Here is a 23,343-nt window from a genome sequence, read left to right on the forward strand (position 1 = left end):
ACACAAAATGAATTAAATTGGTGACAGCTTAAATCATACCCATAAGTAATCTATCATGAACATTTGTGTGACAAAAGTATTTTTAAATAACTCAACCGGCCGAGTCTATAACCAATATTATTCAGATTGATAACAAGTAGGTAATAAAAATACAATGTGCAAGTGTCGCGTTAGATAAGATAGCTAAACTTGTGTGTGAGGCTGTAATCGGCTTCAATGGGATACTTAATGATATTATTGAAGGTTAATTTTGTTAAAATACCGGATTATTGCCTAATTTACTGTCTAAATCTTCTATTTTTTTGAACTGTAGGTTTTATTATAGACAAGGTTAGTTTCCTCACATCGATCTGATGGCCTCTGAAGTGGTCATTCTACAGCTTATAGGTAATAGTTGGACACACCAGCTATAATAATGCCCTTCCATCTTCCAACTTCTTGGAGTTTATTGTCCGTTTTTCTCCATGTTGCATAAGCTACTTTTGGAATGGGCAACCAGAATCAAACTTAGTTATATTTTTGACGTTCATAAGTGCTTGTAAAGGCCTAAATGATTTGACTTTGACTTTGAACTTCCAGACTCCAAGGCAGTTACTGTCCAAGTGACACTAAGAGAAAACTGAGTTGTCAACTAGAGTTTGTTTGCCAGAAATCTGTGTGGGATGTGTTGTGAATTGAAAACTGTCCAGTCATTTGTTTATTTATTCAAAGTGGTTTGTGTATTTACAAATGCCGCTTAGCAAGTTTTTTTAGTAGCTTCTATCGTCGCGGCTCGTTGATAGAGAAATATCGTTTGTCGTGTGTGGCACTTTGCAGAGTTCAGAAGTAAATCAGACTTTTGCTCAATAACATTAATTTCTTTACAACAGAATTTTTGAATTGGATAATTTGTCTTTTTTATGGTCGAAAAGATTGGAATTGATCTGTGCAGGTGTAGGGTCAAGCCCTATTTCATATGATATGGATCATGGACTTTGAGAAACATCCCGTGTCATCTGCAGCCAGTCAAGCAACACAAGCAACATAAAAATTCGGTCCGTGTAGGTCGTGTAGGTAGCCGATTGACTAAATAAGGAACGTGACTAAAACAAAATGCCAAAATATTACGCAGACGAATAAATACTGCAAACAAAACACCAAATTATATCATCGAAGGACTTATTACAATAAAATTACGACGATAAGATATTTTCAGGATATGACTCAGCTCACTCTTCGATCTAGAATAACATAAGTAGGACATCGATAGATATTGAATTATACACCGCATTGCTATGTGATAGCATACGAAGAAATTTGATAATACTTTTCCGTTTGGGTTTAACAGAATTTTAAGATTTTATATGCTGTGTCATTTCCCTAATGAAAGACTAGCCGTTTTCCTGCGGGAACTACTGCCCGTACCGGGATAAAATATGTCACTCGGGAAGAGTGTAGCTTTCAAGCAGTGAAATAATTTTTAACATCGGTCCAGTATTTTTCGAGTTTATCTATTACAAACAAACAAAATATTTCTTTTTTCTTCTTGATAATAAACTACGTGAGATGTTCTCTTGATTTTCGGCCAAATCATAATGTGTTAGATCTTAAACTAGGGTTATGATCTAACCACGGCAAATAGAAAAAAATTGCGTCAGCTTGAGATAACACAGATAAAAGGGAGCCTTATTTAAATATAAAGTTAAAGACGTGTGCACACCGGTGCAATATGGCAACACTGTGTAAACAATATCTGAGGGTTCATTCAACAGATGCTAATGTTAAATCTTTAATCTTATTTTGATCGACTGTCGCAATGACTCTAATGTGGAGTTAAAATGTTTTTTTTTTTTTTTTACTAACACAAAACAGGTTATTTTATAAAATTGCGACTTTTGGAACCGATGTCTGTTTTCTGAGAATCGTTTTCTAAGCCATATTTAAAGAAGTCGTATGTTTTATCTATTGTCGTTTTCCTCAAAAACTACTGAACTAAAAAACGCTCTATCTTTATACTAGGAAGCTGCTAACCTACCTTGAACCGTGTTCAAACTAGTCATTTATCGTATGTACATTATTCTAAGAATGCGCAGGCGCCGGCTATTCATTCATGTCATGCAAACAATCATGACCCGCCAAAATTTACCTCATACATGATACTAGATAATAAAGTACCACTTAAATCCTGGTATTGCTAAATCATGTTCTATCCAATACTGAAAAATTACAGATAAATAGGATCAGAAATATATTTCACCATTATTAAATATTTTACAATATGATTGCATTATGTTGTGACACAGTATGGAGGTGTCAAAGTAAATATTTATTTATATTTTATTTCTCTATCATAGTATCAGGTATCACTCGTAGCAACACTACAGCTTTTATTTCTAGATAACGATCATGAATGGCACCTATTGTAAATTATTCACCAAATGTTTAATGAGTGACTTATTATAATCTAATCACAGTTTTAATCAAAACGTGACAAAAATCTGAAAAGGTACCGCTCGCAAAACTAGGTCCTGTGTACTTCCCGGATGTACACTTGTACACGAATGAGAACCATTTAGCCTACCTCAATAAACGCGCAGCGAAAACGTGACACAATTTTCTAAATTGGACCAGTAACTTAGTTTTTGGAATTAACTTAAAGAAACTTTTCAACTTGTACGATGATCAAGTGTTGCCATAATTCGGTGTCAGTTCACTGTCTCTTCCGAGCTAGTCCAACAGTACCAACCTATGGCAATAGGGCCTTTAAAATCTAGAGGCCGCCCCAAAACAACATAAAAAAAATATGAAGAATTGCCAGGTGTCCGAGAATAACGTTATATGTAGATAGAGCGAAGTGGAGAAAAAATACACCATATGGTCCAGTCGCCTTAAATACAAGTGAAGATGTGTTTGCTAGGAGTATACCTCTGACAACGGCCCGGCTCCACCAAAGCGGAGAGCAGTGGAGAAGTTTTTAAACAACCAATAGAATTTCTACTAGCAAACTCATCTTCAATTGTTTTCCAGTCGTAGTAGTGTAGGTAACTGAAGAATCCTATTGCTTAAGCCTTAAGCTGAGTTCAAACCAAACTGACTATCTGCCGCCGAATCTAAGCAGGCACATTGTGAGCCCCTGAGCCTTTAACTAAAACTGACCCGATATGATGCATAAAACCTTGGTATTTTTATTACTCTATTTAAACATTTAACTAGTACCTTTGTTTAAATGTTTTAGGCATGTGATAGTCATTCCTTTTAAAATTCATACTTGTATTGTAGATTGAACGTGATGGGAATATCAATAGGACGTAGTTATGCAGAAACGTTCCAACCCACAAGTCACCCGAAATCGAGTTATTGTGATTGAACAGCCTAAAATTTAGCATATGGTTATCTAAACTCAATATAATTCAACAATAAAACCTCTAGTACCTTTACTAGTTAGAATAAAAAGAATACAACTGAAACGCGTAAATGCTTATATCTCAAATTCAAGTTGAATTTGAGATATAAGCATTTACGCGTACAGTGGGTTGGAACGTTTCTGCATAACTACGTCCAATAGATCCTTAATCATATTCTTCATTTCCTTGTAACCCATTCCCTTTTGGGTTGAATGAAACAATACCACTATTATGACAAGGTTTCTATCGATGATTAATAAGTATGCGATAATCCGTCAATTTGTAATCAACGGCTTGCTTATCTATAAACTGTGGACAAATAGCAACATACATAGATTAAATTATTTACATTTTAAATGAATTAATTAATGTTAACACTACTCCTTAAAAGTTTTTACTGTTAAAAATATTGTTGTACCTATAGATTGTTTTTAAAGAAAGTATGATCTTGAATTTTGAAGGTGGCGTGGTGAAATGATTTCCTCGTTAAGACGATCTTGTAGGTTCTGCATTCCAAGCCTGTACGGTGTGGGTTATAAACTGGCTTGATACAGCGTTAAAAACTGCATTCTTATATGTGACTTTTACGAGGATTCTTGTTACACCCTTGTTTTTATCTTTCCGTCTTCGAGTCTGATTCAAGGTCTCATCTTGTAATTCACGGATACCTATTAAATAAACAAAATATATTTTGTTTGTAATCTTTAAAGGCCCCTTAAAAATATTTCATTGTTGGTAAGCTGCAAAGCTACTTTATCAACGGGTGACATAGCTTATATTGTATCATAGTACGGAAATATTTCCTGGAAAGCGGGTGAAACCACAAGAAATAGCTGGTTTCTTATAAAATAAAGTAAGAAACATAATTAAGATTGTAGTCAAAACTAGTTCCGTTACTATAGATAAAACTATTATCATCTGATTTTCATGATAATAGCTACGTATCTAGAACAACGATGTATTTCCCAATATACTGTCCTTGGAACACTGAAATGGTATTTTAATGAGATAATAGCGTGCCCGGCATGAAGTACCTAATCGTTTAACACACGTTGACAGTATTATTTATTGTTACCCGGTGTATAAAAATAATGTCATTTGCGCTATATTTATATGCCATGGACTCATCATCCAATATTTGAATGTTCATGTGTTTAAACTTTACTTCAAATTCCACAAGTCTACCTTCTTCTAGCTTTGAATGAGATAAAGGCAAGTTCAGAATTTTCCAAGTTGTTTTGACCCTTATTTTGAAGGCTTAGTTCAAAGGCTCACGAGTCTCTACCTCATCAATACTTTCGTCTCTTTCAATACTTATTCGATTTCAATATTATTTTGAGCAACATCTACCATATATCAATGATATTTGTTAAGCATAGCTACAATAACTTTGCTTTTGTTGCAGGAACCACCTGGATGCTCCCGGCTTCCAGCGTCTGCTGCGAGAGAGGAAAGACGTCGTGGACCATCAAGTGCACGATCCCTCCTCTCCCAGTACGTATAGTATCATTATTTATTTTCCGATACCGTTTTATATTCAACTAGCCGTTTTCCCGCGGTTTCACCCGCATCCATTGCGAGATACTGCCCGCACCGGGATAAAATATGTATGCCTAATATTTAAAATCGGTCCAGTAGTTTTTGAGTTTATCCATTAGAACCAAACAAACAAACAAAGTTTTCCTCTTTATAATATTATAGTATAGATTATTTATCAAATAACTGCCTGCCTAGCTTCGAACTGTTCTATCACCACCTTTCACTCAAATGTTGTCCTGACAGTTTCAACTCATTAGTCTATTTGGCACAACCTTTCCCTGCTTGATTAAAAAAAAAACATTTATCGGGTCTACATTCAAAACAAATGAAAGTTCCTATTGTGGATTGCAACAATAGACTACTAAAAAGAACACAATCAAATTGCAAAATATTTGCGGTTGTACTGCGTTCAGCAACTTTTCTCTGATGTCCTGGTTATTTTAGTCCTACAGTCATGACATATACTTATGGGAGATCTTTGTGTACCTGACTGTACCTTCTGATGTTTCAGTGCTGGACCGTCTGAAGAAGCGGTGCAGCCTCAAGCTGATCCGCTCCCGCGCCAGAGACAGCAAGCAGGACCTCACGCACGATGTGCGCGTTGACTCCCTGCCGTCTCCAAACCCGATGCCGGCTGTACCCACATTAGTAAGTTTATCTTTTCTAATTTTGTAGTTGGAAGGAGTAGACCAAAAGGATGATTGGTGTGATCACAATGAATAGAAAATATAAATAATGCTGTTGTTGGTGTTGATGTAAGGAAAACAAGAATAAAACAGTTTATAGTGCCAGCTGTTTCCTGTGGTTTCTATCAAAGCTAACTTTTCTTATTAGATTTTATACTAAGACTCTTGCTAGCCTATATAATACACGGGTTACAAAAAAGTGTAGATAAAGTAAACAAGAATTTTAATGTTGACCTAAATTATGATATTCAGAGCATAAGAATTAACGCACAGCGATATTTCTCCTAAATGATTTCATCTCTTTCTAATATCTATTATAGCTACGCCATACGCATCAATTGTTTATCTTCGGTCTTAATTCCTCTTCTACTATCTCAGACGTGCTTCACCCGACCTCACTAACACTTCCAATAGCTCCACTCTCAGGTGGAGTCATGCAGCCGGTTCATGTCCCTCACCTCGCGGCCGAAGCACCGCGAAGCCATCGGCCATGACACCCTGCTACCGGACTGCGAGGAGAGGTGGCGCTGTGACGGCGATGAGGAACTGCCTCCCAGCCGCGTCAGCTTCCACAAGACCTTCAGTCTGCTCATCAATATGGGGAATATTGAGAAGGGTTGTAAGAGAGCCGTGAGTAACTTTGAATATTTTATTGAAACAATCTGCATGAGAAAAGTGAATATTTCCTGAGTGGTAAAATAAAAGTTCAACGTCCTGATTCGTGCATTATACAATATACAATCGTGCATGCCTTCCCTGAATTGGTGGTCAGAAAATACCACTACCGCAACATTTAGCCATCAATCATACTCAGCAATTGCTATCATTCAAATAACAATACATCAAATAAAACATTTATAGACCGTTTAAGTACTATCTACCTATGACATGCATGACTCACCCAAAGCAAGTTTTCGTTGAGGCTAAGGTCGAAATTCGGCATGCTCTGCAGTACCTCTATGTAGTCTGTATCGTTTTGACAGTTAAAAACGATTTGAAGACAAAGTGAGTCAGTCATGTCGATAGTACACACCAGCACTACCAAACTATTAAATGAAGACATCATCCACATACAAAAACTTCACAAGATGTTACAAACCTCATCTCCTCAGATAAGCCGCGAGGAGCAAGTCTGGCAGAACGAGCTCAAAGACCTGATCTGGTTGGAGCTACAAGCCAAGCTCGCGGGGAGAACTCTTGCGCAGCAGGACGCGTATCTGTGTGCCCAGAGGAACATCGTGCCTAAGATTATTAATAATATTTTTGAGTATAAGTAAGTGCTTCCAGATCACTCTATAACCCTTTTGATTGGTCAGTGCTCATGACGTCATAAATCCGACGCTATATTGTACGAGCACAAACCCAGTTGGTATTAAATTCATGCCGTCATGAGTACTTAAGGACATTACTGTAGTTTTGAACTGTGGGGTTTTGGACAAAACCTTGATGTAACAAAGATTTGATAAGTCATATAATTATTTCCAGGTTTGTAAATAAGAACCCGTGCAGAGCGAATAGCAAGCGCACGTTGAACTTCGTCACATCACAGGAAGATCTTACAGTTCATGAGGAAATTAATGAAGGTATGTTATTTACTGCTGCTATTTAGTTTATGAAGCTGAAAATCGATCTCAGTGGCGTGCACTTGGAGAGGCCTATGTCCAGCAGTGGACTGCGATAGGCTGATGATGATGATGATGATGATGATGATTTAGTTTCTTTCTAATTGAGATCGTAGTATTAGAGTAGTCCGAAGCCTCTCGAAAATCCCGAATCGTCCCAAAAGTCATGGGCGATAAACTCTTATTAGATAGACAGATAGATATATTCTTAATTATGATTCAATTAAAGCACAACAAAGAACAAAACTAAAGATTTTAAAGTCGGTGACACAATGGGCGGTCTTATCGCTAAAAGCGATTTCTTACCGACACCCTTTGGATGGATTGAGACAAAATGAAATAAACATAACGCAGGTAGTCTTATATTCTGCGGGATTGTTCGAAAGAGATACCGCGGCCCTGGTACATAAAAAGCCTACGACGGACACGCGGGTTTTTAGTCAGTAACAGTCTGAAACTCCCTCACCGCTGCTAACCCACAGCGGGAGGGGTTATTTGAGGATTTTTGGCGTTGTTAAAAAAGGTAGTCTTATATTATAACATATTATTATGTATTTGCAGATGGAGGAGATTTGGAGCAGATGTTCGGCTGCCTATCATTCGAGTGCGCGTACTGCGCGGCGGCGGTGGGCCGCGCCATGCGCGAGGTGGCGGCGCTGGTGGACTCCTTCTTCAACGCCGTGGCTCTGTACCCCTCCTCCAGGAACATGACGGTGGAACACCCGCAGATAGCCACGCAGATGTTTAAGAATAGGATTAAAGTACGTTGAGTTTTAACAGTGGAGGCAATGTATATCTCGCAGAATTGCTTGCAAATTGTTGTTTGAAAAACTTAATTTCCAATGTTGATGAATTATTCAGAAATGTTAAAAATAATTTTCTATATTTCAATAGAGTCGTCAGTGAAGACGCTCCTAAAAGTTTGTTATATTACACTATAGACAAAGGACAATGGGCGATTCCGGTCCAAATGTCCACCACGAACGAGACCTATATGGCTAGATAGCTCGTTAAATAGAGAACATTTTTTGTTATGAAAGTAAAAAAAAAAAATATAGTGCCAGAAAAAAGTTATAGCAAAATCAAATAAAACATTTTATAGATTTTTTCAATTTCATTTTTTCAATTACTTTTCGTGATGTTCGATTTTCGTACTTTCTGTAACTTCTGAAAAAATAGAATTGGAGAGAAGACACCACCAGTTACATCGAACTTTCTTAGATCTAGGAACCGCTGAGTATATTCAAGCACTTCTGGCACCTCAATTGGTTAGTAATTCGTACATTCATCGGGCAAAAAAATATGGGCTGTTTATATGCAAATGTGTCTTACTCATCTTAGTATCAGATAAAGTGCGGAAATGGAAGTGGAATAAAATAAAAAATAATAATGATAACATACAAAAACTACCGAAAATTAAGAATAAATTTTTGGCTATAACTTTTTTTTGGCATTGTTTTTGTTTTTTAGTAAAAGTTTCTCTAAATTAAGTGGACTCTTTAATTATATAGGTCTCGTTCTTGGTGGACATTTGGACCAAACTTCATACATTCTTGCCCAATCTCCTTTATCCTAGTCCGGAAAACTACCCAGACTTACTGCCTGACTCCAGAAGTTAGGTCTTGTGGAGAAGCTCTTTTAAATCCTCCCGTCCCCTTTTTTCTTTGAGACATTTCTTCCTGAATACCAACACTCTTGTAACTAAAACTCGTATCTCCTCAGGCGATGTGCCTCTGGTACAACATGGCACTGCACATGCGGCTGAAGCTGGTGGCCATGCGAAGGATGCTGCGCTCCATCCGCCTCAAGAGCCAGCGCCGCGGGGCACAGCATGCCACCTCCGTGGACTCCAGCATCAGCAGGTAATGTGGACTAACTTGTATGTCGATGTGCCTCTGGTACAACATGGCACTGCACAAGAGCCAGCGCCGCGGGGCACAGCATGCCACCTCCGTGGACTCCAGCATCAGCAGGTAATGTGGACTAACTTGTATGTCGATGTGCCTCTGGTACAACATGGCACTGCACAAGAGCCAGCGCCGCGGGGCACAGCATGCCACCTCCGTGGACTCCAGCATCAGCAGGTAATGTGGACTAACTTGTATGTCGATGTGCCTCTGGTACAACATGGCACTGCACAAGAGCCAGCGCCGCGGGGCACAGCATGCCACCTCCGTGGACTCCAGCATCAGCAGGTAATGTGGACTAACTTGTATGTCGATGTGCCTCTGGTACAACATGGCACTGCACAAGAGCCAGCGCCGCGGGGCACAGCATGCCACCTCCGTGGACTCCAGCATCAGCAGGTAATGTGGACTAACTTGTATGTCGATGTGCCTCTGGTACAACATGGCACTGCACAAGAGCCAGCGCCGCGGGGCACAGCATGCCACCTCCGTGGACTCCAGCATCAGCAGGTAATGTGGACTAACTTGTATGTCGATGTGCCTCTGGTACAACATGGCACTGCACAAGAGCCAGCGCCGCGGGGCACAGCATGCCACCTCCGTGGACTCCAGCATCAGCAGGTAATGTGGACTAACTTGTATGTCGATGTGCCTCTGGTACAACATGGCACTGCACAAGAGCCAGCGCCGCGGGGCACAGCATGCCACCTCCGTGGACTCCAGCATCAGCAGGTAATGTGGACTAACTTGTATGTCGATGTGCCTCTGGTACAACATGGCACTGCACAAGAGCCAGCGCCGCGGGGCACAGCATGCCACCTCCGTGGACTCCAGCATCAGCAGGTAATGTGGACTAACTTGTATGTCGATGTGCCTCTGGTACAACATGGCACTGCACAAGAGCCAGCGCCGCGGGGCACAGCATGCCACCTCCGTGGACTCCAGCATCAGCAGGTAATGTGGACTAACTTGTATGTCGATGTGCCTCTGGTACAACATGGCACTGCACAAGAGCCAGCGCCGCGGGGCACAGCATGCCACCTCCGTGGACTCCAGCATCAGCAGGTAATGTGGACTAACTTGTATGTCGATGTGCCTCTGGTACAACATGGCACTGCACAAGAGCCAGCGCCGCGGGGCACAGCATGCCACCTCCGTGGACTCCAGCATCAGCAGGTAATGTGGACTAACTTGTATGTCGATGTGCCTCTGGTACAACATGGCACTGCACAAGAGCCAGCGCCGCGGGGCACAGCATGCCACCTCCGTGGACTCCAGCATCAGCAGGTAATGTGGACTAACTTGTATGTCGATGTGCCTCTGGTACAACATGGCACTGCACAAGAGCCAGCGCCGCGGGGCACAGCATGCCACCTCCGTGGACTCCAGCATCAGCAGGTAATGTGGACTAACTTGTATGTCGATGTGCCTCTGGTACAACATGGCACTGCACAAGAGCCAGCGCCGCGGGGCACAGCATGCCACCTCCGTGGACTCCAGCATCAGCAGGTAATGTGGACTAACTTGTATGTCGATGTGCCTCTGGTACAACATGGCACTGCACAAGAGCCAGCGCCGCGGGGCACAGCATGCCACCTCCGTGGACTCCAGCATCAGCAGGTAATGTGGACTAACTTGTATGTCGATGTGCCTCTGGTACAACATGGCACTGCACAAGAGCCAGCGCCGCGGGGCACAGCATGCCACCTCCGTGGACTCCAGCATCAGCAGGTAATGTGGACTATAACTTGTATGTCGATGTGCCTCTGGTACAACATGGCACTGCACAAGAGCCAGCGCCGCGGGGCACAGCATGCCACCTCCGTGGACTCCAGCATCAGCAGGTAATGTGGACTAACTAGTTCTAAGTGTCCGTTCACTCCTATTGCGAAGAATGAAAGGAGGACCTCGTAACTGACTAACAGCCCCACGGGTTGATTGATCATAAGGTTAAATAACGCCCGACGTGGTTCTTTCCGTGTATGCCATCTTGTTATGACAAGTTTCTCCGTTTTTCGGAAGACACGTTGAATTTCTTATTATTATATTAAGACACGTTGGGTCTCTGTTGTCACTTGAACATCTTAGAACTTACACTTGTAGTCGCCTGACACTAACACTTGAAACTCTGTTACTTTAAGCACTAAACCATCACATTACCTCTAATACTAACTTCAAACTTCTTCACAGACAATCCTCAGAAACCCGTCCGTGCCAGGTGCGGTTCAACGTCAGCAACCCTTCAGACTCCAGCAGCAGCGACTGCAGCGGACAGTCAGGAGGCTCCGTCAAGGAGGAGCCTGGTGAATGTGACGAGAAGGATGGAGAGGACGGACATAAGCAGGAGGGAGAGGAGGGGCAGGACGAGAAGGGGACTGATGATGTTGATAGTGGAGTTGATTCTAGTGAGTTGCTGCTTTGTATTTGGTTTTAATTTGCAAACTTGTTGTTAGCTGCGGTAACTTATAGCATCTGTATGAACTTAGTGTCTATGTAATTTTTAAAACATTAGGTATTTTATCAGTGAATCTTCATCACAATCGGTGTAGTCGTTTGAGAGTTAAGCTGCAGATTAATAGGGTTTAACATGATCTACCTTCTTTTTTCACAAGGCTAGCTCAGCAGGTTGACCTTTACCATAATAATTATGTATAGCTATCGGCACGAATCTTGAGCTCTGACCTACATCTGCGCAGAAGTGATTTATTAGCAAAGAACCAATCCCGAGTGACGGCTATGACGCGATGCGCTGCGGGCCAATCACCAATCAATCACCTCACTTCATACCACAAAAGGGACCCAGTAAATTACTTCTGTACAGGTGAAAGTCGGAGCTCAAGATTCGTGCCGATAACTATAATGTATTACTACATAACATAAAATTAATCTCATCATCATAATCCTCCTGCCCTTATTTCAAATATTATTTAAGGTCGGCGCAGCATGTTTTCTCCTTCCATACTCTTCTGTTAGCCGTCACCTCACAAGTATTTTTTTTCTAACCATACCGTCTTCCACACCATAAAATTGACATTTAAATATCCTCATTCCAGAGAGCATAGCTTCAACCAACGGTCTCCCGACCCCCGACATATCCTCCGCCTACAAGTTCGGCGACCCCTACACGTCCAACGAGAGCGGCTACATGTCCAGCGAGGGACCGCCGGCGGCTAACGACGCCTTCGACATCGGACCTCTTACTGAACTGACCCATATGAGGCTGTTGGACAAGTGTAAAGTTTCTTTGTATAGGTGAGCGGTACAAATAAATATGTCATGCTAAATCTTAAGGAAATGTAGAAAGTTAATTGAAGTTTCAAATTGGTGCAGAGCAGAGAGGAGAAGTTTTTAAATAAATATGCATATATATCTCCGCTCAAGAGCTATCGAGCTACCAGAGACAAAAAGTTTTTGAGCTTACATTTAAACCCGTTTAAATATGATATGTACACTGTAACAAAGGAAGTATATAGCATATATGTATGCTATACTTCAGATATAAATCCATGTACAGCCGCGTGCAACTGTGTAATGCAGTAGACAATATCTAATCCCTTACATCGCGGCCAATTGCACCCTCGCGCTTTGTCAATTAACCTTAAAAATACTGGAGTAAATACAGAATGGTTTAAAAGATACACTACTTAAGTTTTATTTTTTTATACCTTCTTTAAAAGAGTATGTTTCCTTCAGGGACTACCACCAAGAGATCCTGAAGACGCAAGGTGTGAGGCGCTGCATGATGTTCATATACAAGATGAGGATGAACCTGCTCGATAAGGTCTATCTCACGCTGGAGAAACCTGAAGTGAGTACACTATAAAACTAATTATGTTCTCTAAACCTATAACTTTGCTAGAACCTAGTAATATTTACGACGGATTATCAATGTGTGATGGAGTTTTCTTAAACTATTATCAAATACTTAACTTCTTCCCGCAGCTAGATAAATGCCCCTGACGTGAAATCGCGACAGAAAAGGTTACTTTCGCTTTAGATATAATATGAAAGACGGAATAGCCCAAGTAATTTTACGTCAGTGTCTCATTTGTGTGACTGGTTTGCAAAGTAACCTATTCTTCAAATATCAGTTAATGTCTTGTCTCCCCCAGACCGTGACTTCAGAGAATCTTATCGAAGAGGATGGTGAAGAAGTGTTCGAGGATGCCGCGAATGAACGACCTGACTCCGAGAGACAGGATGAGGATGAAGTTAAGACTTATGAGCTTAGCAGGTCAGCAGTTTGTACCCTATTTCCTTGTGAAATTGTGTAATAGATTTCCTGTACGTGTAGGTTGGTATGTGCGTTTGTGTGGTTCCCATATTTTACCCCCTATGCACTACAACTATGGAAACATTGTAGTAGATTCATCCGTCAATACACTCTACCTCAGCATAAATAGTTATTTGTTATACAAGAGTGCAAAGTTGCTTTTTAACCTTCTAATTATTTAAACTTCTAATTATTGAATTGAAGGATTCTAATTATTGAAACACTCGCTACGCTCGTGTTTCAATTTTAGAATCCTTCGCTTGCTCGGTCATCAAAATTGAGCACGCGGTTAAAAAGCAACTTCGCAGTCTTGTATAACAAATAACTATTACCTTTAAAGTATATTTTAATATGTTAACGTGCATGTATGACTTTTCGAAGTAAACCATTGTCTGGATTTCGTTTTATCGGGCTTTTGAGGTACAGATTTTTACTTTTGGGTTAGTGTCTAACAGCCAGTTTCTTCATCAAAAGTTAAAGTCAAAGTAATGTCTAAAGTAAAAGTAACGGTCAAATTCAATTTTTCTATTAGTTTTGCTGTCACTTTAACCTTGAAAACACGTATTTGACCGTTACTTTTACTTTAGACATTAACTTTAACTTTTGATGAAGAAACTGGCCGTAAGTGAACATAATTAAAGTTTACCTTAGTAGCAAACCCTTTTTTACTTTATACCTTGTTAAAGCACTATTCTAACCCTACCCTCAACCACCAGATACGGTTGCTGGTCCGAAGAGTGTCGCTCCATGCGCCTACCCTCGTACCGGTCCCACTTCCTGCTGCTGTCCAGCCTGTGCATGGAGGCGGTGCACGACTACCTGTCCTTCCGGCTCGAGGCCAGGCCTGAGCATCCCTCGTGTCTTACTGTTAAACAGGTACTGTATTAAAATGTAAATAAAACCAGCTGCCGCTTGCGGCTTCGCCCGCGTGGTGAGTTGATGAAAGGAGCATATGTGTTAATCTCTCTACATACCGAATTTCAACCAAATCGGTCCAATCATTTTTGTGTGAAAGAATAATAAACATATCTATATATTTTCACAAACTTTCACAGTTATAATATTATTAGTAGGGAGTAAGATATTAGTAGGAATAGTAGGATATTATAATCTATACTAATATTATAAAGCTGAAGAGTTTGTTTGTTTGAACGCGCTAATCTCAGGAACTACTGGTTCGATTTGAAAATTTCTTTCAGTGTTAGATAGCCCATTTATCGAGGAAGGCTATAGGCTACTTTTTATCCCGGTACGGGAAGTAGTTCCCACGGGATGCGGGTGAAACCGCTGGCAGAAGCTAGTATGTAATAAGTTTACAAACGTTTATTACGTTACGTAAGATTGCTGATTTCAAAGAAGAAAAAATGGTTTTGTTATTCTTTTACGTATAGTGGAGGGAAAAATTGAGATGGGAGTTAGGATAACAGTCGATCAATTAAACCAGTTTTTTTTTTATTAATTTCGTGTCGGTTGTATCCAAAGTTCTGCAAAATTCAATGGCTGAAATGCATTTAGCAACAACTTATCAAGGAAACTTATCGACCACCAAAGAATTGAAATGCTATATTAGCTATCCTATTATTATATATTGTTTTTTTTTTTTATAATCCTCTTTACAAATACCGTAACTGATGTGTGTGTTAAGTACCTATTTCATCTTCAACCTCAACTGACACCCCTACTCCCCGCAGCTGATCCACGAGCTGCGCGAGGGCCTGGACATCGCGTCGGAGATGCGCGCGGACTTCGCGCTGCACGTGCGCGCGGCGCTGGGCGGCCGCCCGCCCGGGCCCGCCGCCAGGGACCTGCTGCTGCTCACCGGCACGTTCGATGAAACCGTCGAGACGCTGCTTAAGGTAGGCATGAAGTGCCGGGGTCGCAGGATGGTTAAGAGCTCCTTAGCCCTTGTAGTACATACATAAAGGGCTTAAGAAAGTACATGATAGGTTTTAGTCGCTAACAGTGCTACATCCACAATGCGTTGTAAATACAAGTTTCCACCAGTGTGCGGCACTGCGACGCAAACCAATATCTTCTGATTCTAGTTGCAACCTTTGTCTGCTAACACATATGCTAGGCAGGCAGTGAATTTGCATAAAGTGGAAAGTGCGCTATTTAATGTGTTATTTTCCGTAGATATTATGGATGCTGTAGGATAAAGAGAAATGCAAGCTGCACTTTTGTTTTTAATTTTCTACTTTTGTGTTAAATAATAATATTAACTCACTTTCTGCTCTATCGCGCTACTTGCTCTCTTACTTTGGAGATATGATTGTGTTGATATATCAATGACAATAATTATATTATTTATTTCGTAATATTCCAGCAATACCTCTCGTACCTAACAACGATGTCGGTGACGGAGCACATGCCGCGGTCCCGCCTGCAGGCGGAGTGGGCCTTCACCGCGCAGCTGGCGAAGCGCATCAAGTGTGCCGCTGTACTCGCGCCGCTTACTTTCTCGTATGTTCACGTGCATTTTATATAACTAAAGAAAAAAACATCTTTTTGGAAAATGCAGCCTATTTGCTGTTTTCACTGTCCCTCTTTTCAAAGGTTGTTTTAATGCTATGAACCAGATTAACTATCCAAAATTCGTATTTTTAATAGCCAGTGGGAGTAGCGCAGGAGGAAAAAATGAATAAGAAGCCAAATCAACAGATAGATATTGACATTCGTCGTAGGAAAATATCTAACATTAGTTTTTAGGAGCCTTTTTCGAGTTTTCTTTTGATTATTTGATTACGTAGTGAATACATAGCCTTATATGTCAATGTTTTCCTGAAAATATTTATACAATAATCAAAACTAACTATATATTCCGTTTTCAGTGATATAACGTGTAATCAACTGAACCGACTGCTGCGAGAGTTCGACGACACCATCGGCAAGATGATGAGACACCCGGAGAAAGATATGGCCGAACCTGACAAGTGAGTTTTGTATTTGACCCTACATATTTTGTCCTTTTTATTGTTTACTAGCTTTCGCCCGCGGTTTCACCCGCGTCCTGTAGTCGGATGGTGACAAAATCCTAAAACCTTCTCCCGGGTCTAAGTTACCTCCCCTCTAATTTTCAGCTAAATCGGTCAAGCCGTTTTCATGTTATGTCGTGATAACGGAAAGCGGGTTTCATTTTTATATATAGATGTAGCACTAAGTAATGCAATTCCGAATCGAGTGTGAAAAGAAAAATACGCGCTGATGCTCTCCGAGCCGGTCTGTCTGAACCATAGACATAATATTAGTAAACAGGACTGCGCATATAAACCCAAAAAACGAGCCGAGTGAAACAGTTAGTACGGAGGCTGTCTGTCCCTTTCTAATAGGGTGACTATGAGATTAAGCTATGTGAGACAAATCCGAATTTGCTAAGATTATTAAACACAGATTAGTATTGAAGTTTTAACTTACGCAGTTTGTGACCTCAAGATACTAATAAAGGCTTTTAATAATTAGCGGAAATTAGCAGTATAAAAGCAGGAAGATTCGAAGTGAAGACTGTTTTTTTTTGTATTTCTACTTCATATATAGACTGCTGAGCCATTTATGTCGCCTTTCTTCATTTTTTGGGAAGCTATAACAATAGTACACCAGTTTTAAATCCATCACCCATATTTTGACTCGTTACAAGAATTCATGGGCACCACGGAGGAAAAAAGAATAGCGGAGATGCCCTAACGAAAAATCTCCTAACAAAGCAGCGCGCCAAAATTCGGGTGAGCGGGGGACGAGGAACGTTACTGTCTCCACCCGTGCTCCACCCTTATACGCCTTTTATGGGAAGCCACCCATTTTTTGTAAATCCATCTAGCGTGGAATAGGAAGATTAAAATCTAACCCTAAACTAACATCGACCACTAGTGACATACTCAAAAGTAAAGTAAATACTCAAAATTAATAATTCTTTTAAAATAGTAATTCAATTAGAAAGTTTAAAGAAGCATTCATTTAAAATGAACGAAGAAAAAGAGAGAGATAAAAAAGTTAGAAAATTAATTGTTATATAAGTATTATTTTGTGCAGAGAACTTGCCCCATAACAATTTATTTACTCCTCCAGAAATGAAATAGGTATCTAGGAACCATTAAATGGCGACTCGATGAAAAATCATTTTTATTCACCACGGGTCTAAAATACCCCCATGGTGTAATTTAAGTATCAACTTATGGCATTGTGTTAGTTCGTCTACTAGCCACTATGGCATCACAAGCACGAAAATTCGTTCTATTTGTTCTAGAACCGTGCTGCGATGACTGTAGTTATTTTCGATGTTGCCACATTACGAAATTCACCAAGAAAAATGGGAATTAAAATTATAGGGACAGTGTTTATCAAATTAGAGTTTTCACAACTGTATCATAACGGCGCATCCACTAAATAAGTAGCAGACTTTATGTGAGTCGGATGTTGCTCTGAGTAAAGGTACATTCAAAAAGTATGTACGGCAAGAGAGATATACCTATGTAAAACATTGCTGATCTATTCTAATATTATAAAGAGGAAAACTTTGTTTGTTTGTTTGGTTGTAATGGATAAACTCAAAAACTACTGGACCAATTTTAAATATTCTTTCACCATTAGAAAGCTATATTATATGCAAGTAACATAGGCTATATTTTATCCCGGTGCGGGCAGTAGCTCCCACGGTACGCGGGTGAAACCGCGGGAAAACGGCTAGTGATGAATATAAATAAATCTACATAGTTAGAGTTATGATTAATTTTAAGATAATTGCAGCTTTTTTAAATAAGATCTTTTTTAAGAATGGGTGATTGCATTTTCGATGTCTGGTAGCACTTAATTTTGTAACGGGTCTCTCTGTCTTGATGAACACAATTTTACTTCAAATATACGTAAGTCGACTACTTACCGAAAGATGGTGTTTTTATAATATTAAATTTTCATGATAATATATCATATGTTTTGGTTTGTAAATAATCTATAAAAAAAACTTGTAGGATGCAAGGAAAAATGAAGCTGCTTTTTAAGGCAAAAATTGGTACCAATAATATACATTGATACAAGATTGATACGAAAATAATACAAATTCACTTAGAGGTTCTAGAAATGCAGCTATTCGACGACAGATGTCTCTAGCAAAAAATATGTTTTAAAGCTAAAATATTACTTACACGTGAAATGTTATCCTATGGTATGTTTGAGTTTGGATCCTGAGCAATTTCTACAATTAATGATAGCGCATTTCATCGTTTTAATCGAGTAACAAATAAAATCTGTTGAAATTGTGGTAAAAATACAACCATGACAAGATGTCAGTTTGATGTAAAGGACGGTATATGGGCGGTGTCCAGCCACGCCTGCCGTGACGTAGTCGTGACGTCTTTGACCTACCTGAAGGCGCGTGACCTACCTGCGTTAGGGCATCTCCGCTAGTCTTTTCTCCTTCGTGATGGGCACCCTAGTTGTTGGGTTTACGAAAATGTTATTATTAGCTAACCTGTGGAACGATATATTGCAACCACCATAGGATTCACTTTTGCAAGTAGAAACGCAACACTTTTTCACCATTTTAATAGTTTAAATTGATTTAATACAAAAAAATGTAAACAAAATTTTAAATGCTGATTACGCGCCAAGAATGTTCAGGGTTACCGCTAGAAAATAAAAAAAAGCAAAATAAAAATTTATGTTGTTTATGTTTTAATAATAAATACGAATAAATTAATGCGATTGTTATTAATTTGTTGACTTACAATTGTTAAAATAAGATATAAATATATGTGATTCAATTGTTTTTGGGAAGACAAAACTTTTGATCACAACATTTTTTTATGCTGGCAAGGTGTTAGAAAGAGACAAACAGCCTCCGTTCGAACTATCCCTCTCGGCTCGGATTTGCCTCTGTGTATTATGCAACCAATTTAGTACCTTATTGCGTTAGAATAGAGTTCATTTTCGTAAATACGAGGGCTGCCTTTTAAGTTGTGTCGTTTGAAATAAGTATAGATAATCCAATAGGTTATTACCGTTTATTATTTTTTTAAGAATACTTAGCGATATTTAATGCACTTTTGCATGCATTCAAATCAGTTTTTAAATATTTATTCCATTCCAAAGTGGGGGTAGTCAAAACGGCCGATTTGTATACGTCAACAGCTTCTTCAGGTGTGCTGAAAGGTAGTCCACGAAGAATTTTCTTAATTTTGGTTAATGTATTAAAATCATTAGTGCTTAAGTTACAGCTGTAAGGTGGATGATCCAATATTACAACATTTTGGGAACTCAAAAACATCGGTGTTTGGCGGGCGGTGCGCGAACTTGCATTGTCATGGTGCAGTATCATTCGAAGTCTTGGATAGTTTTTTCTAAATTCGGTGATGACTTTTGGCAAACAAACAATGGTATACGAGTCAGCGGTAACCATGTCGCGATATTTTAGTACAATAGTGGCGACACGATCACCCTTTGCCAAAAACGAGACAACCATTTTTTTTTTAAGTGCTTTGCGAGCGTACGACTTTGGTCGGTTTTGGCTCGTCTTGGAAGACCTAGACAGCTGACTGCTGCTTAGAATCCGGATCATAAGCGTATATCCAGGACTTGTTATCACTAACTATATCATAGACCTGCTTTGACTCTCCTCGGTCGAATCGCTGCAGAGTTTGACGTCACCAACTTACTAGGGCTGTTTCTTGGTCGTCGCTAAGAAAATGTGGTATCCATGGAGAGATCATCTATCTTACGCCAAGTTCTTCGAGTAGGATATTTTTGACTGTGGTCCCTGAAATGCCCACGGATGCCTCTATTTCACCATATGCTACATGTCCGTCTGCGAGGATTAGCTGCCGCACAGCCTCGATATAAACTTGCATCATGGCGGTTTTTGGACGACCTTCACGAGGCTTGTCACTGAAGCTAGAGTGCCCAGGTTGAAATTCTAAATATCAGCGTTCTGCGGTCCTAAGGAATGGTGCTACATCACTAAATACAGAATTAATCTCTTTCTAGTACTGAAGTCGCGACAATCCCCTTTTAAAGTTGTAGAAAATTATCGCACTCAAATTTTCCTTACACATTTCCATTTTTGCAACCGACCTGTCACCTTTGAATGGACGATACAATAAAACTATTCGACCTATTTAAAAACATTCTTTTGTTTTCGAATTCTAAATTCAAAAAGATTCAAATAGCATATATATATATATTTTTAAAAATCGCGGGAGGTTACCAAACGACAGAACTTAAAAGGCAGCCTTACGTATATATTTTGAGCGTGCGCAATCTTGTTTAGTAATATTATATCTATGGTCTGAACGAACGGACTCTAAGAAATAATAATGCCGTGCCAGCCCTGCGTCGCGTGCTGCATGTCCCGTAGCACGTCGTGCTGACTGGCGCTGCGCCGCACACATACGCGAACACGCCCCGTGTCTTTTAATTAAATCTCGCGCCTTCCTTTTTATTTGTTCATTTTGACACCAACATTAGTTTCAACTATAAATAATAACATGTGTATTCCAGATACACGATCTACAAAGTATGTCGGCTGGCGCAGAGCGTGTACGCGAGGTCCCGCGACGCCACGCTGCAGGCGGCGCAGTGGGCGCGGGCGCTGGCCGCCAGGCTGGCGCGGGCCCCGCCGCCCTCCTATACTAAGCAGAGAGCTGATATATTCGTGAGTTTGCTGGTTAATAAACTGAAGTAGGACTAACTGAAAAACTTGTCAAAGGAAGTATGTCCGGATTGCGGACAGGTATAAAAGTTCTAAGTCCTTCTAAGTTTAAGCTGCTTCTCCACCAATTTTAAGGCAGATCGGATTAGCCGTACTTGAATTATAAATAGTATGAGTCTCTCGTTTCATCCGTTGGTGTCGATGAGCAGCGAGCGCATGTCCGCCACCCTGTGTACATTACGTTCCGTGCGACGTCAACAGACATAAATTAAAATAATATACGACATATAATAGAACGTAGGATGTCTATGCATATTCTGGCAGAAAACTGCTATAATATTATCTGTGTTTGTGTCTGTAGGAACCAAAGTTGCGGTCACATATTTAAAATTAAACGTTTCACCCACAGAATTCAATAATGGCGATCCGGGACCTCATAACACAGCACATCGAGTTCATCCTGGCGAAGTCGCGGCTGTCGGCCAGCGACGCAGAGCTGCACCGCGAGCTGTCTGAGACCGTCGCCACCCGGGTGCGGGAGCTGCTGCTGCAGATGTTCAAGCTCGGCTTCGAGGTGAGGGGGGGGGGGGGCAGTATATCATAACGCAGCACTAACAGAAGCAAGGAAATGTATTTAGAACATAAGACATGGAATGGTTCCCTATATTGTATCTATCTGTTGATTTGTTTACCAGAGATAGAATTGTGATAGTAGCACCTATCCAAGTAATGTCAAATTCCTATCTCTAGTATCCCAAATGAACAGATAGAATATCGGGATCGGCCGTAACAAAGGTAATTATGTAATCTTGTGGCGAGATTCCACTAGCGCCGACCATACGCGTCGGCGTGAGTTCACAGCTAACATTGTGCTCGCTCAAAAATATTGCTGTTATTTATTACAATTTATTGAAAATATTGTTTTTATGATTATAAATTTATTTTACTATTTGGTAAACGGGATAAATATTTGTGTGTGTCACAGTGCTACACACCGGTGGAATCTCGCATTTGTTAGAATATAACAAGTTAAAAGTATCAAGAATTTTGTTATTATTTTACTGATCCTGAAGGCGTTACCCATATATTTCAGAATGAACTGCCTTTCAAATAGATCTTTCTATTTGTGTTTTGTGAACCTTCTGTGAATCTATAAATTATCTATTTTTCTCCGGTTTTTTTGGTATGTATGTGTAGGCCTTCCTCTTCTGACTTATAGTAAGATGCATGCTCGCACTTACGCTGTCTATCTTTACTATTACTATGCAACTGTTTGTATAACACTGCAGCTTTATTGCACACTATATGCAAGTTGCAAGCAAATATTATGTATTTTCACTTTGTGTAAGTAAGCGTTAATACCTAAAGTTTTGCACTATTTTCTATTTTGACAGAATTAAATGGTATTTGAACAGACTTCCAAAAAAGGAAGAAGTATCTAAAGTCTTTTTTGTATAAAATGTTTATTCATTAAACGACTTCGTTTATTTTTTAAGGTGAAAGTAACCACCTTATTTTTAACGTTAAAATAAAAGTGACTCTTGCAAGTTCAATGTTGTGCAAAACTTTGTACATAGCAGTGTGCACTTGCTCACGCAGCTGAACAGAGAGCTGTACAAGTTCGTGCACGCGCACCGCGCGGGCGAGGAGCGCGGCCTGCGGCGCCGCCCCGCCTCGCTGCAGCCCGCCCGGCCGCGCCGCGTCGAGCGAACGCGCCGGCCTGAGACCATGCTCGTGCATGAGTCCATTAACCCACTGGTATGCTGGAAGGAGTGACACTGCAGTTTTTTTTCTAGTGGCGTTTTGTTGCGTTCTTATGGCTAAGCTGTGTATAGTTATCGACACGAATCTTGAGCTCTGACCTTCACCTGCGCAGAAGTAATTTATTGGGTCCCTTTTGTGGTATGAAGTGAGACGCGGGGGTGGGCTAAAGCTGTGATTGGCCCGCAGTGCAACGCGTCATAGCCGTCACTTGGGATTAGTTCTTTGCTAATAAATCACTTCTGCGCAGATGTAGGTCAGAGCTCAAGATTTGTGCCGATAACTATATTGTGTTGGTGGATTGCAGATGTTGCACCCGTTGCAGTTTCGTTCCGTGGCTAAGTAGTTTTGTAACGTTGATGTTGCGTGTGCGCTACGTTGGTGTTGTTTCGACAAAGCGATGTTGTTGCGTTCATATTATGATTGCCAGTCCAGCTTACAGAAAATATCATGTGTTGTTTGTTATCTGTTGTGTTGTGGCTTTTGTTGTTTTCAAAATGTGTCTAATTTGTGGTTTTACTGCTGAGTCTTATGAA

General features: G+C 40.3%; 1 protein-coding gene across 5 annotated transcripts in view; it reads left to right on the plus strand.

Annotated features, from left to right (window-relative positions):
• The window catches only part of LOC124634746 (mitogen-activated protein kinase kinase kinase 4), a 51,912-nt gene that overhangs the window by 18,345 nt on the left and 10,224 nt on the right, over window positions 1–23,343 (plus strand). For 3 of the 5 annotated variants that reach the window (XM_047170407.1, XM_047170406.1, XM_047170410.1), the window contains 18 exons: window positions 4,789–4,877; window positions 5,434–5,570; window positions 6,023–6,238; window positions 6,721–6,881; window positions 7,094–7,191; window positions 7,792–7,991; window positions 8,953–9,092; window positions 11,328–11,542; window positions 12,191–12,389; window positions 12,831–12,945; window positions 13,250–13,371; window positions 14,127–14,286; window positions 15,102–15,266; window positions 15,737–15,873; window positions 16,242–16,343; window positions 20,896–21,049; window positions 21,456–21,620; window positions 22,646–22,804. In XM_047170407.1, coding sequence (XP_047026363.1) covers window positions 4,789–4,877; window positions 5,434–5,570; window positions 6,023–6,238; window positions 6,721–6,881; window positions 7,094–7,191; window positions 7,792–7,991; window positions 8,953–9,092; window positions 11,328–11,542; window positions 12,191–12,389; window positions 12,831–12,945; window positions 13,250–13,371; window positions 14,127–14,286; window positions 15,102–15,266; window positions 15,737–15,873; window positions 16,242–16,343; window positions 20,896–21,049; window positions 21,456–21,620; window positions 22,646–22,804 — 2,734 coding nt within the window. The remainder of the gene's footprint in view (window positions 1–4,788; window positions 4,878–5,433; window positions 5,571–6,022; window positions 6,239–6,720; window positions 6,882–7,093; window positions 7,192–7,791; window positions 7,992–8,952; window positions 9,093–11,327; window positions 11,543–12,190; window positions 12,390–12,830; window positions 12,946–13,249; window positions 13,372–14,126; window positions 14,287–15,101; window positions 15,267–15,736; window positions 15,874–16,241; window positions 16,344–20,895; window positions 21,050–21,455; window positions 21,621–22,645; window positions 22,805–23,343) is intronic. The other 2 variants (XM_047170408.1, XM_047170409.1) reach the window with 2 other exon arrangements.

The sequence above is a fragment of the Helicoverpa zea genome, chromosome 11, assembly GCF_022581195.2.
Source record: "Helicoverpa zea isolate HzStark_Cry1AcR chromosome 11, ilHelZeax1.1, whole genome shotgun sequence".
NCBI lineage: Eukaryota > Metazoa > Arthropoda > Insecta > Lepidoptera > Noctuidae > Helicoverpa > Helicoverpa zea.